At 48.8% G+C, this 12,463-nt stretch overlaps 1 protein-coding gene across 6 annotated transcripts in view; it reads right to left on the bottom strand.

Annotated features, from left to right (window-relative positions):
* Positions 1–1,090: 1,090 nt before the first annotated feature.
* mtss1lb (MTSS I-BAR domain containing 2b) overlaps positions 1,091–12,463 on the bottom strand; it is a 67,971-nt gene continuing 56,598 nt past the window's right edge. For 4 of the 6 annotated variants that reach the window (XM_035627335.2, XM_035627339.2, XM_035627333.2 and 1 more), the window contains 4 exons: positions 11,968–12,123; positions 11,251–11,433; positions 9,824–9,989; positions 1,091–8,905 (listed from right to left, as the gene is read on the bottom strand). In XM_035627335.2, coding sequence (XP_035483228.1) covers positions 8,028–8,905; positions 9,824–9,989; positions 11,251–11,433; positions 11,968–12,123 — 1,383 coding nt within the window. In that variant the 3' untranslated portion in view covers positions 1,091–8,027. The remainder of the gene's footprint in view (positions 8,906–9,823; positions 9,990–11,250; positions 11,434–11,967; positions 12,124–12,463) is intronic. The other 2 variants (XM_035627340.2, XM_035627336.2) reach the window with 1 other exon arrangement.

Raw genomic sequence — 12,463 nt, 5'->3', positions numbered from 1 at the left:
CAACTTTTGTTTTTCTTTCCTTTTTTTCCCAAACTGAAATTATCCCTCAGAAGTAAAAGATAATGTTAAAGTTTTGTGATTTTTCTGGATGCAGTGCTACTTCTACTTTATTATTTATTTTCTATTTTAACACTTTTTGCATTGAAGCTTTCATGTATATATATATATATATATATTTATTTATTTTTTTCTGTTCACACTTACAAGGCCACAGAAGCGTGTGTCCATTCGCTCCAGAGCCCCCGGTATCTCGGGGTGACGTGAGGACATTGGCCCGGCGTGTTGCCTGAGGACGGCGTATGCGGGCCTGCCTGTCTGACTCCTGCCTGTACTGTGCAGCTCAGGTTTCTCACATATCTGCACGAGCATGGCCTGTCTGCATATATCAACGCCGCCCCACGTGCCCCAGACCGGCGCCTCGACGGGGCGAGGAAAAGGCCTTGGGCGCCTCCTACCAGCAGACAGTAGAACGCATCTACTTCCCCCGTCACTTTTCTTCATGGGCACCTTCATGAGTGAGCTCTTTGTCAAGGGCAATGAGGTAGGGGGGTGGGGGGGGGGGGTTGATTATGAATACTGTAATATCCACTTAGCTGTAAACAGGACCTAGTTTAGTTTTCTACTCTACGCAGCGGAAACATTCTCTATATAGTATGTAACTAACAGAATATTAACTGAACAGAGCTTCTCCAACTCTTTTCATCCCCCCCCCCCCCCCCCCCCCCCCCACAAAGAAATACAATTTTGCTATTATGTAGTTTTCAACTGTTTTCCCAAACAGCAAACTGGACTTAGTTGACAAATTGGGGTTATTATTATTTTAGTAGGCGACAAAAGTAAAACACCACTGATTTCCGAATGTGTCATTGGTTTTATTTTAGTCCTGGCGATCGTCAACTGAGTTTGTAGTCAGATTGGGACAGAATTTCTGATTTTTCTGCTATTAAGATAATTCCGTCGGTGATGGAACGCGAGTCAGCTTGTCACACGCAGCATCAGCGTAACGCTGTCGGCGATTCTCCCAGTGCACGGGCCCCCGGACCTCGTCTCATGTCTTGCACATACGAATACTCGCCCACACACAGCAGCACACAGTTTAAGTACAACTTTTATTAATACTGGAATCATCACAGTGCGTTTTGTTACATTAGCAGTGACTAAAATTAACACAAATAAACGGGTTCAATTATACAAAAAGGAAGACGGAAAGGAAAAAGTATCATCGGCGACTGAGAGGCTGAGACAACCCCAGAAATGAATTCACAATAAATTAAAGAAGGAGAGCAGAAGAGGTGACGGGGGGGGGGGGGGGCAGAGAGAAAGACAAGACCACGGTGCCTGCGGGGCGACTCGGGAGGGACGAGGGGAGCGCAAGATCGATTTTGTACAGAAAGATTGAGCTGTTGTCGACTCTGCCACACTGTTGTCCCTTCGAAAACAAAGCAGACCCATGGAACACGATATCGACGGTCGGCCGTGCACAGATTTCAGCCGTCGAGGAAGAAGAGAAAGCGAGCGAGCGAGCGAGCGTTAGAGAGGGACGCTAGTACCGAGAACTGGAGGACCGACAAGAAGACGTTCAGTGTGGCTCCAACGTGCCGCGGCACCGGGAGGCCGCTCCGACCGCTCCGTCCCGCGCGGCCGCATGACAGGGAGTTGCATTGTGTTTCATCATGACCCCCCCCCCCCCACAGAGAACTTCAGAGAACCGCCATGCCTTCCAAGAATCTACCTTAGCAGTGTTGAGTGCCTCAGATGAGTGTCTGCCAGTGTGTGTGTGTGTGTGTGTGTGTGTGTGTGTGCGCATGTGCAGTGGATTTCTTCAATATTAGACGGCAGGAAGGATTGACAGATTGTGTGTGGGAGGTGGGAGGGAAGGAACAGTAGGGGTCTAAACCACATGCGACACATAACGTCTAACAGAACTAACACGCACACACACACACACAATACAACCTGTGCAGATGGCTGAAGGAGTGGGCTGTGCACACGGCGAATTCACAACACTTCTTTCGGTCTGATCGTAAATACGGCGCAGCCTGCTCTTCAGTGGCGCGCGCGTTGTTTTAATTATGTTTTAAAAAATGTTTGGTTCAGTAGAGCTACGCGAAGGACAATTTCCAGTGCGAGCCGAAGTCGCGAGGAGAACCATTCCACGACACCGATAAGGCCATTGTCCACAACGTAAAAGACGCTCGCAGTCGACGTCTGCCAATTTCCCTTTAAGTCCGAGTAACCACGGCAACGCGTCCGAATGTCAAGAAGATGGGTTTGCCCCCCCCCCAGAGCCTCTGCCTGCCTCACTTTTAATCACATTATGTCACATCTGGCAACGACACAATGACAAGTTCCCGTGACTCAAAATCGTCCTTGGACTCGCCACCATATTGATGTGACATTCTACAGATGGAACATCTAAAAAAAAAAACAGATGCTGGAGAAGAGCTTATAAATGAAACAGTAAATGGAGTTTTTTTTTTTTACTATGCTTTGCAAATGATGTGATGGAAGATATGCATCGGGGACGAGGAGATCTTCATCACAGAGTCCGATAAGGAAATGCCCCGCGTCCCAAAATGCAAGTCGCCGCTTATTAAAAAGCTCTCCCTGCGACAGTCTGCTCCAGACCCCGTCTCTCCCGAGGAGAGCATGGAGAACCATTCGCCTCTATTCCACAGATGCCTGAAAATGCCCAAAAATGCAGTACGGAGAGCGCACCCCGAAAGCGCGCGAGACGGCAGCGGAATCCAAAACGCGGCTACGCCGTTCTCCGACACATTGTGTTTTTGTGATGTGGGTAAAGTACCCTTCTGCACGTTGAATGATGCTACACTCACGGTCGCATCTCTCAGGCGCTTTCGACGAAGAAACCACCGACGCAATGTCAGCGGCCTTGTGAGACGAAGCCAGAAGGAGAGGACTGAAAGAACACATGATCGACATTCATTAAAAACCGAATCCAGCGCTGGGATGGAGACGTACAGCTGCTCGGTTGCGAATCCAGCTCACGTTACCGGGGTGAACAGCTCACTCCGGACCCATAACGATACCCCCCGTTAGCCATTACCACACACACACACACACACACACACACACACACACACACACACACATGGGGAGTGGGGGGGGGGTCAGAGAGAGGAATAGAACTAAGCTCTCATTCACTCTCTACACTGTGGTCAAAAATTAAAGACTTCATCAGAATTATTTTTCATCAGTGCAGCCACTGAGACCCCAACTTGTCTGCTGGATGGCGTCCCCGCGCGCGTATCGCCCAGTGCACGGAGGTGAAGTGGAGTTTTCAGAAAAAAGAAAGGAGAGAGTGACACAAAAAAAAAAGAAGATAATTCTGGGATCAGGGGGATTTGTGAATTGTGACTTTCTCTGACTCTTGGTCAAGAGCGTAGGGAAGGTTTATTCCGTACTTAATGAAATCGGCGGCCTTCATCCAAGCTTTTCAGACGACGGCGCTGCCGAGTGTTCTGACGCCTCAGTCCCGTCAAACAACTCCTTTGGCGTCTCGCAGTGGAACGTGCGCCGAACATGGATCGCGCGCACTCGCCAGCGCCGTCGTCTGAGGCGGACGGCGGTGTTTCCTGAGGTCCTTAATTCAGCGCGTGACTCCCCGTGCGAAAGAAACGTGCCACGGTCCAGGTGTTGTCTTAGCTGTCGACATGGCAGCCAAGAGCTGGAGAAATGAAAATGTCGGCATGTCACGTGACATATTATGAACTAAAATTATGTGACACAATAGTTAAATATCTATATTTTTTTACAGTGCTTGTTGTGTTTTGACACGCCCGTCTAGTTTCCTTCCTGTGTAGACGGATTGGCTTTTATGTGTATCCTGTCGTCTACATATGCGTTTGTGTGTGTGTGTTGTGTGTGTGTGTGTGTTTGCACGCATGTAATCATGCCCGTGTACTACATGCTCCCACAAAGTGTCCCGTAGTCTCCTGCCTCGCCCGCGTGCCCTCCTGGGGCCTACTTCTACCCACATACACAAACAAAAACTCATACGAATGGGCAAATCGACACACCATTTTCCCGTGGCACAGCGGTTATGTATAGCTTGTTCAGACGGTTAGTTCAGCACGCAGTTAATCCAGCATGTTAGCGAAAGAAGAAGACGACGTTATCGTTCAGTCGAGATACCTTTTGTGCCGTCAGTTGGGGCAAATTAAAGGAAAAAGGCAGTGTTGCATCTTCGTCTCCCCCTCACACTCCTCCTGCAGCCAGTCCTCCCTTTTGCAGTGCGCAGCTTCGATCGGACTCGTCCCGACCCCTCCGTATTCCTTTTTTTTTTTTTAAGAAACCTTGTCCTGAGTTAGTGTCCGTCATTTGGAATTTGAGCAGCGTGTCTGTTCTGCAGGGCGTTAGAAGCCCTCTCAAGCATGAAATGAGCGTAGATGACTGGCAGTGAGTTCAGTTGTGTCACGTTTGCGCTGTAGTATTAATATACATGCGGCACACACACACACACACACACACATTCAGGCTATAGTGGAGTCGGCTCCAGCAGCGTCCTTGGGCGAAACCCTTTCAAAACTCCGAATCGTACCTTTGGATGCATGCAACATGGGACGGCCTTCAGACCGGCTCTGCCGAGGGGGACAGAACAGTGGTATTTTCCTTCAGCACGACCAACACTAGAGCAGCACCGTCCCCGTATTGCTCCCCCCGCTGGCGGAGACGGGGCACGCCATTCAGTTGTACGAGAACAAACTCATTCAGACCTGGTCTCAGGCGCGCGTGCGGTTCGGTCGCCCTCCGGCTCGTTTGTGCTCGTGCTCGTGTATTCAGTGTACAGTGTGACGTCGACAGCGGGTCTAATACAAACGCTTCAGATGAACATTTCTTTTCTTTTTGACGGGCTGTGGGTGGGAGGGGGGGGGGGACCGAGCCCTCTTGCTCTCACCCAGTCAGATTAACCTGACACTATACACAGCATCCGCATGTTACGGGACACATACAGTAGCCCCCACCAGCCCCCCCCCAACAAAAACAATAACACATCTCCTTGCTGAAGCACTGCTTTCAACATAAAAAAAAGTGCTTGCAGAGGGTAACAATGTTTGAAACTTGCAAACATCCTCCTGTCTCTTTAAATGAAATCATCCTCATTATTTTTCTTTCAAACAGCCACACACACACACACACACACACACACACACACACACACACACACACACACGCGCGCGCGTCTAAAACAGTGCTCTAATTAGCAAAAAAAAAAAAGAGAAAGAAGAAAATAAATAAGTGGACAAAAACGAGCACGTTAGAGAGCCGATGTCCCCGTCTATGTTTGCGTCGCTGCTGAAGGCGCGCCCTTGTGTTACACAGCTAGGTGGCTTGTGTTGCAGCTGGGCTTCTTCTTTCTTCTTCTTTGTACATCGTTCGAAAGTAAGACTTAATATTCAAACAGTAGCCCACTGCAGGGTGAAAAAAGAAGAAGAAAGCACATAAAAAAAACGTTATGATGTATCCCCACAAACCCCTTCCACCAGATCTGTGCGCCCGATTCCCGGTTGCGAGCATCAGCGAATACAGAACACCCTGTATGAACAGGCAGTGACATGCTCATCCCGCACATCTTCTTCTCTCCCCGCCAACTTCCAAAAAAAACGTCTAATTCAAACCATTCAGCATCGCGATTCTTCCTTCCTTCGCAAAGCCGTGCGCCCTGGGCCGAAAACCGGGTTGCCTGCGCTGGACTGAGCCGAACCGTACTGGGGGGGGGTTGTATGGCCTGGTAGGCCATACAACCCCTGCTAGTTAGTGCTGGGAACTCCAGAGGAGCCCTGTCCTCGACATGGGCTCGGGAAAATCGCGACGTCGTGTAAGACTTTACGCAGGCAGGAGGTTTTGACGGGGGCGAATCTGGGGGGGGTGGTGGTGGTCGTGGCTGCTGTTCAAAAGGCTTAACTTTGCTTTTCCACATATGCACAGATATACAGTGTTTATACAGTAGGTATATGCAGAAAAAGGGCCTGATATGTATTTAAACATACAGTAAACGTGAGAGAAGACTATTTTGTAAAAGGCTATTTTTTTAATTTTTTTTTATTCCAAATTTGGAAATAACAATCTATATGTGACAATGCATGTCGGGTTCTATCGTCAGATACCTGGACAAAATTGAACCGGAACTGTTTGGCGGAATATGTTCTCCTTCGAGAACATATGTCTGTCTGTAATCTGGCTGAGCACAAAAGCCTATTTTCCAAAAGGGTAGCCTGACCTATCAGTCTGCAATGGAGCTCATTGCTTTTTGAATTATGTTTTCAGTCCTTCAGATACGGCAGCAACCACACCGCCAAAACGTTCAGCGCTATTGAAAAGTCCACGACAGGCGCCGAAGTCCAAACTGTTTTCGACTTTCTTATCCCCTCTCTCATTTGACCCATCACTCCAATTTCCACTCAGTCTTCTTCACTTCCTCTTTTTCCCTCCCTGTCCTCCTCTTCCTCTTCTCAAATAATCTCCTTCGATCATTTCCTCAGGTCACAGTTCTTCCTGGCAACCTTCTGCCTCTCACTTTCACTCCCCCTATCAGACAGTATGACTACAGCGACACCTAGTGGCTATTGTACATACTCTACACTACCACCCACTGTATCAAAGTGCTTACAGTTGTCCTTTTTTTTTTTTTGTTCAACATTTTTGTATTCAGTTTTCTCCCCCTCGAACAGAGACAGGGACAGAGAGAGAGAGAGAGGGAAAAAAAAGAACAAGAAAAGAAAAAAAAACGCCAAAACTGGCTTGGCATGAATTCACAGTTGATGTGTAATATAGCATTCCTGATGATTGCCTGAATGGGACGGAGGAGAATTTCGCAAAACGCTCCCACCGATCCCCTTCTTCCTCTCCTCTCGTTTTTTGTTTGTTTTTCTTTCGAAACAAGAAAATAAAACACATTTATTGCTCCATTTCTGATTTAACAATTTTTCTTCTCTCTGGTTCTAGAAAATATATATGAATATATCTATACGCCTGGATCGCCTCTCCCAACGTCTCGTACAGTGGCAACAAGGTAAAAGGACGTCACGATATATAAACAAGAAAAGTTACACGCACAACACACAGGAGAAAAAGCCCTGCCCTCGTGGGGTAACCAGCTGTCCTGCAGCAGAGCTCTACCCACCCCCCTCGCACACACACACACACACACACACACACACACACACACATTCGTTCACGTGCACACACTCAATTTCCACATTTGCCCACATACACACACATGAATGCACACGCACTATACAGAGAGAGAGAGAGAGGGAGCGAGAGGGGAAGCGGGCACTAGCACGGTTCAATGCCAACAGTATTTTTTTTTTTAACATTAGGATGAACCAGAGGAGCCCTCTGGCCTGTTAGCTCCCCGTGCTAAGACCTAAACTTCAGTTCAGTGGGCTATTAAGTACAGTGTGTTGTCGCCGAGACAGCCAAGGCCCAAATCTATGGAACGCTGGAGCCCCTCCCTCCCCCTCCCCCTCCCACTCCTTCTCCCTCTTGGCCCCTCCTCCAGTCATCAGTCTTTTCCCCTGGGATGGGATGGTCGGGCTAGTTGGAGAGAACAGGGCGGGGAATAGTGTAGGTTCGGCAGACGGAACGGAACCCAGTCCTTCGCTCTTTCTTTGCATCTCTTTCGAATCGCGCCTGTCCTTCCTTGCGAGCGTTTCCGTCCCTGGGTGAGGGTGTAGAGAAGACAAACATGCGTCCAACACACACTAGGTATAGTGGCCGTCTAAGGAGCCTGTCAATATTCAGTATTTAACGTTTAATCGTCAGAGTGGGTTAATATTATCAATTTTATCGCCATCGTAATATTATATATCATTTACTCTAATTGTGTTTTTTAAATGTATTTTTTTGAGAATGTTTTCGTTTCCATTCGTATTCTTATATATTAATGCTTTCCCTACATGGTTAAGTCGTTTGTGTATGTACTAGGCGGTTGGGTTGCACCACACCAACACCTGACTCCCTATTGGCTGACGAGCGTCCTCTTCTTCCCTCTTCTCCTCCAATCACAAGATGCGCGGAGCCGAGCGATCGTTGGACACGGTCTTGCGGAGGCGGACTCCTCTCCTGATGGTGGTCAGCATATCACCGGACCCCTCTGCGTCCTCTGTCCCCGTCTGGGCCTCGGTGGAGCCGGCTGGGGGCGGGGCCGGGTCGTCGGGGAGGGCGGGGAAAGGGAACTGCCCCTCCCCGAGGGCGTGTGCGCTGGCGACCAACTCGCCAATCTTCTCCACTAGGCTGTGCCGATTGGCCGCGATCATCTGCTCCTCCTCTGTTCCCGACCCTGAACCCATCCCAAGGCCCCCATGCTGCTGGGTGTAGACCTCTAATGCCGCCCCTGACCCCCAGGCCGTGTTAGGCAGGCTGAGGCGCTTGGGGGAGGCCTTCACGTAATCAAGCGCACCCTGTGCATCCTCAACCCCGGCGAAAAACACGCACTCCTCGCTGCCCACGCGCACCGGCACGCCGCCCGCATGTCCTCCGCCTGCGTAGCCGCCACCCGCCCCGGGTGAATGTGAGTCTCCGGGAACAGTGGGTGTCTTCACAGGCACGATGGGTGGTCTGATGGGGATTGGACCTGCACTCGACAGCGTGCGCCTCACACCCGGTTTGGTCGATGGCGTTCGCCGGATGGTGGCAGTGCCCGGAGTCCCTGCTCCGCCTCCACCAGCCCCGCCAGGATGTCCTGGTATCCCATGGGCACCGGGACCAAGAGCCCCACTGGGCAGGCCGGCCGTGCTGGCTGGCCTCTTGGTCTGGATCATGCGCCGGTAGTTCTGGGCGATGTTAGAGTGGCGAGGAATGGTGGAGGACTTGTCGAACTCCGTCTGACCATCGGGACCCTCAGCGTCACCGTTCACTGAGTAGCAGTCATAGTCTGAACCTGAAGCACGAGGAGAATAAGAGAAGCAAAAGAAAAAGGAGTGAGAAAAGAATTGCCATCAAATAAATTACTGTGATCACACTGTCGGATTAACACAGGTACCCGCATTCAACAAATTTTTTCATTTTTATATTTTCTTTTCCAAACTGCCTCCAAGGTACCACCTGTCATATACCCCACCCTCTGCTTGGAGGATTAAAATGTTAAATTAAAAAGTAAAATATATTACTTGCTTGATTTTGGTTAACTCCCAAGTGACAAACCCACCGTGACGTCAGCCATCGGTATTTGCGAACAGCGGTTTTGAAGCCTTGAGTTCAGTATTTTGACCTGCGCCATCGTGTGCTTTTGTTTTTTTAATGAGTAACTATATTTGGAGGTGTAGGGGTGGGTAAGAGTGAGAACTCGTCCACTTGCACGTCCACCTACAACTGCTGCGAACATGAATCGGACTGTACTAGCCGTCACTCACGCTGCATCCACGCGCCGATGCACAACCATGATTTTTCGTCTATTTTACTCTAAACGGGACCATAAATTACAAAATGAACATCATGCTGTGTTGAATAAAGCCTTGAAACTAGAGATTGAACCATGGACTCCACAGGAAAATGTTTACTGGCGTTATAAATCAAGTTCTATAGAAACCGAGTCGCCCTCTGCGGGTCATTTTTGAGAATATAGGCCTCGGGGCACTTCGGCATTGTCTTTCACTTTCCGGACCCCTGGGACTACGTCCATATTTATATGCCGTCTATGGTGACACCACACTCCACAGACATGGGGTTCTATTGAGAATGATAAAGTCTGCCTTGCCTATAAATATTGATATGTCAGTTCAAATAAAACCATAACACCAGCCCATCACAGGTTGGCTTTTGGCAAATCTAATGAATATAAGGTCTCAGAGTTCGTCACCTTGGGAGGGGATCGTGTCCTCCGAGCAGGATGGGGTGGTGGTCTCGGTGCTGTACCCACTGGAGTACTGCAGGGAGTCTCTGCTGCTCTTCTGCTGCTCCATACTCAGTCCTCTGGTCAGCACCATGGCCAGGTCACTGGCCGCCGGGGACACCTCGTCTCCGTGCTGAGCAGACGAGCAGAGAAGCCCCGTTTGGGAGGAACGTTCAATCGGCCAGTTGCTTAATAATCGAACCCAGACGTTTCTGAATTTTAAAGAATTATTTCTGCTTCTTTTGTTCATTCCATGTGGGACATGCTCCGGTAACTCCCAGTATCATCATTACACACTGAAGAGTACATCAGTAGCAATGTGCTGATTAATCACAGTCCAAGATCATATTAAAACAGACAAAAAAACAACTAACTATCACTGTTTCATAGTTAAACCCCCTGTGGTTCTTATGAGCTGAAACCTGCTTTTTTTCTGATATATGAATGAAGTCTATAGAGCAATCTAATTTCTTATTCTTATTATACTTTATTTTATCGCAATGATGTGAGATGATGTTCGTCAATGAAAAAGAGTGTGAAAGTAAAGTACTGTCTGTTGCTCCAAGACAAAAAATCTGGTCACCATCACAGCTCCACTGACAAAATACAATTTTCTCCATATTGGTTTCTAAAGGCTCATATTCAAATCGAAGCAAGAGGCGCTTCCTTGTCATTAAGGGTAATCCTTTTTCCTGAAAAAAATGATCCAACACTACCTCAGTGTTTTAAATAGCCTGTTACGATTAATGAAGTGCTTGTAATGCTGTGACACATCACTGCGTGTGCTGTATGCCTCCATGTTGTACATTTGTGTGCCCGTAGTGTTATTTAGTATTGAATGCTTCCTGTGTTAAACCTTCTCTACGTGCTCGGATGTGTGTATTGACCTTAACACAGTCGTGAGCAATTGGATCCATTGCTTTAGATGTACTGGTACATGTTGGTGTGTTTTATAATACACCTTCCTTGACTATGTTTATGGATTATTTTATTTTTTTTCCCTTCTCTCCACTCGAGTGCCTGGAACTGGATTTTCTCCGTCCGTCTCTGAACAGATACTGCCTCCCCCTCCCCTGAGAGCACCAGGGAGTGTGGCAGACACCGCTCATGCTCCATATTCTCTGTCTTTATTGATTTGCTAACAAATTTGGCAGATCAGACTAGATAGGTCTTGAGTTTATATCAAATTCAAAGCAAACGGAAGAGGTACAGTATCTCTGTTGTAGTCGACTGACTACAATAACTGCAAGGTTTATTATGGGCCGTACATGTATTTATACAGTGCTGCGTTGCAAGTTATCCTCCACGTACTAGTCAGGCCGATTTCCTTTCATTCGTTTTTACTGTACCCGTCCTCTATCTCCCACCTGCCTTCCAGCGTCATCCAGCATTACCTTGGCAGCGATGGTGGCCGGGTTCATCCTGGCTCTCTGCCCGTCATCGGGGTGCGACGGCCCGGCGTAGCCCTGGGAGCCCGGCGACGCCTCGCTCTCCCTCAGCCTGTCGAGGGGCTCCTTTCTCCTCTGGACCGCTGCCGCAGCCACCGGCTGCTCATACTGACCTGCTTTGGACCAATCCTGAGGAGGTGAGCAGGAATCAATGAGCAGGGGGGAAGTTTTGCGGGTAGGATTAGCATATAGAGACTCGTCCGCTCTCCAGCAGTTTGAAGCCCTTCGTCTGAGTGCAGAGAGAGCGGGCCTTTCGGGGCGCATTGTGTCTGAGTGCTTGGAGGAGTGAGCGAGTGTGTGTGGGTGGGTGTATGTGGGCAGGGGGGCTTTTTGAGCGTGTGTTTGATTGGTCAGCTCTTCACATCCTGCTTAGTTTTGGTCAATCTCCACGACGGTAGATTGCAAAACCAGTGAGATAGGGGAGGCCAAAAAAAAAGAAAATATTTAATAAACTAAAGAAAAAATGAATACACACACACACACACAGCAGATGGGTGTGATTACACTCAGGAAGCAAAGCAATGTGGTTATGACTGAGTTAATCAGGTGGTGGAAATGTAATGAAAAATGTGCCTCACGTATTAAACACGAACAGAAGAAGAAGAAGAAGAAGAAAAAAAAAAGGTGCAACCGAAAAGACATGGCAGCGAGTGGAGAACAAACCTTCCAGATAGGGACCTTGGATGTGGGAGAGGAGGAGCTGGACCCGGGGGGGCGGTTATAGGGTGGGGACGCAGGAACGGGAAGAATGACAGAGAGGGGCCTGGTGGAGCCAGAGTGAGAGAGAGCGGGGCGGAAGGTAGCGAAGGACGAGCCAAACTGCGGGACGAGAGACATAGTCGCGTCGTCAGACGGAGACAGAAGGAAGGAGGGCGTGGACTGGGAGAGAGACAGAGAGTGAGAGAGGCAGCCGGCTGTGGTGGCAGACCGCTGGGCCAAACACATGAGAATACAGTAACAGTAATACTTCCACAACACACACACACACACACACACACAGTCCTCAGTGTGAAACGGAGGAGCAGGAACAGATCAGCAGGAGGTGCGACAACAGAAAATGGTCCTACAACACAATTAGTAACGGCTCTCCATGCATCACGATGACTCTATGAGCAAACTAACGTAATTATTAGTCTGAGAACGATGAGCGAGGCCTCGG

This window comes from Scophthalmus maximus, chromosome 4, assembly GCF_022379125.1.
Source record: "Scophthalmus maximus strain ysfricsl-2021 chromosome 4, ASM2237912v1, whole genome shotgun sequence".
Lineage (NCBI taxonomy): Eukaryota > Metazoa > Chordata > Actinopteri > Pleuronectiformes > Scophthalmidae > Scophthalmus > Scophthalmus maximus.
This window is presented reverse-complemented; position numbering and strand designations above follow the sequence as displayed.